General features: G+C 47.4%; 1 protein-coding gene across 1 annotated transcript in view; it reads left to right on the top strand.

The window, feature by feature from the left end:
* The first annotated feature begins 45 nt into the window (after positions 1 to 45).
* Positions 46 to 2,293, top strand: part of LOC103614240 (DDB1- and CUL4-associated factor 12) — a 65,120-nt gene continuing 62,872 nt past the window's right edge. The window contains exon 1 of the mRNA XM_008632136.2: positions 46 to 219. Within this exon, the coding sequence (XP_008630358.1) occupies positions 46 to 219 (174 nt within the window). The remainder of the gene's footprint in view (positions 220 to 2,293) is intronic.

Genomic DNA, 2,293 nt, shown 5'->3' with positions numbered 1-2,293 from the left:
CCGCACACCGTCTCACCACCCCCAACCCCTCAACCAGGAGAGGCCATGTTGTCTACCTCCCCTCCACCTCGCCTCCCCAACGACGCGCTGACGTCACGACGCGAGGTCACCTACTCCCGCCGAGCCAATCAGGAGGTGCTCACGTTGACATCACCTCAGCGGAAGAGGGGTGGGGCGACGATACTTACACTTTCTTCTACCCGGAGTGGAGGTGTTTGGGTCTGTCTCTGCCTGTTTCGGTTGTGGGCCTTTTCCCGGCTCCGGCCCTGCCCGGGGGCTCCTCTAGCACTTTCTTCCCCTCTCCTAGCTGGGCACAGCGACAGACTCCTCCGGACTGGATGAACGTGGCGAGCCGGGCCCAAAGGGGGCATTTTGCCTCATACGTCTCAGCCTCTTCCCTTAGCAGAGATGCCTGCCTCGACACCTGCCCTTGGTCCCCTCACGAGGGGCTGCATGCCCACCCAGCACAGCCGAGGAGGCACTCCTGCTGGATGCCCTGGAGCATGGCACTTTCTCCCAAGAGCAACTTTGGCAGCAGGTTTTCAGTCTTTTGAGAGGGCCTTCTTACAAAATTAAGGTGTTTTGTCCAAAATGGAGGTGGTAGCTATGCATGTGAGGGAGGATGTAGAGATGAGCATTAATCATGGTAAATCACGACTGAAAACAGCTAAAGACTATTATCCCTTGGGCTTTTTATCCTCAGGGGAAGTTGGAAAGCCTAATAGGTTCTTTTCTAGGTTTGGGTTTTTTTTTTTTTTTTCAATTTGGCTTTTCACAGCACCCTTGTCTTTGAGGTTTGTTAGGTGAAAAGGCACAAAAAAAAGCATAAAAGAAATGCCATCTTTTTCTGGAAAATAGTATGTTTACTGATTTTGTGTGACTTGAGACACCAGAGGGTTTCAAGTGGTCAGGAGCTGGCTTTCTTTTCAGTCTGCCTGTACATCACGGTTGGTTTTTTTTTTTCCTGTCTTTCTTTTCTCTACAATGTTACTCATTGGTGATCTATTGGTTTGGGTTACTCTTAATTTTTGCCTCTATAAGCATAGGCAAAAGTTCATGTGAGCCATGTGAACATAAGGAAAGGCACACATCCATCCACATCAGTTTTAAAGCAGCATAATCACATACAAATATTTTTATGCCCTTTATTTCCCCTATAATAAGGGAGTTTTTTTGGTGGAGAAGAGTACCTGAAAGTTTGACTAAGCACCTCATTGTGCACTAGGCTCTTGTATTCATTCGGAGAAGCCAGGTGATAAAGCCAAGCTAGTTAAAAGGGTCTCTCTAAGGGAAACCTGCGATGAAATTTTGCAAAGTGAAGCCAGTGCCAGGCATTATTTCCTCTGGTCTAGCGGCGGAAGGGGAGGAGGTGGCGTTTTATGCTTGTTGTACGGAAAATCTCTGAAGTGGAGGAAACTGAGGAAAAAGCCTCTGTTGCAACTGGAAAGAGAAGGGGAAAGAGAGCACAGGAGGTCATAGAGGCCTCTAGCCCTGTCGCTGGACATACCAGGTCCAAAAGAGAAGACGTTGTTATATAAGCCCTCTTGAGACAAGCTATGGGTGGTGTACGAAAAATCACACTATGAAAAGCCAGTGTCCATAAAGGAGACAGAGGAGTCCTGCAACTTTATTCGATTAAAGGGAGAGAGTCCCTGGGGCACATGCCCACTAGATTCTCTCATTCTCTCTCAGCTTCAGAGAGTGCAGCCTCCTTTTATCCTAAACTCCCGGCCGCATGTTGCCCTCTTCCTTTCCCCATTGGCTGAGGTACTAGGAAGGTACAGCCTTCCTGAACCACTTACCACATATTCCCCCCTTGAACCTGTCATTTTACCTCAAAGTTCAGAAGGTCAGGCTTGTGCAGACTCACTTGTCTGTTTCAGGAGTCAAGCTGTCTGGGATCTGCAACAAACCTGCTGCTTGAAGTTAGTAGAGACATCCAGACCCGTTTCAAAGACTTTAACACCCATACCTTCACCCATAGAATAGTTTGTAAAGACATTAGCACACATCTTTTCTATCATTGTGGTCAGATTTTCCCACAGGACAGATGTAGAACTTCAGTATAGATTGTGCATGTTACAATCAACAGGAATACGTTCACAGGCTGTCTCAGTAAAAGATCACTGTGCTGGTTTGGGCTGGGGTAGAATTAATCTGCTTCACAGTAGCTGATATGGAGCTAAGGTTTGTATTTGGGCTGGGGTAGAGTTAATCTGCTTCACAGTAGCTGATATGGAGCTAAGGTTTGTATTTGTGCTGGAAACGGTGTAGATAATACAGTGCCTCTCCT

Source organism: Corvus brachyrhynchos, unplaced genomic scaffold (genome assembly GCF_000691975.1).
Source record: "Corvus brachyrhynchos isolate BGI_N302 unplaced genomic scaffold, ASM69197v1 scaffold314, whole genome shotgun sequence".
NCBI lineage: Eukaryota > Metazoa > Chordata > Aves > Passeriformes > Corvidae > Corvus > Corvus brachyrhynchos.
This window is presented reverse-complemented; position numbering and strand designations above follow the sequence as displayed.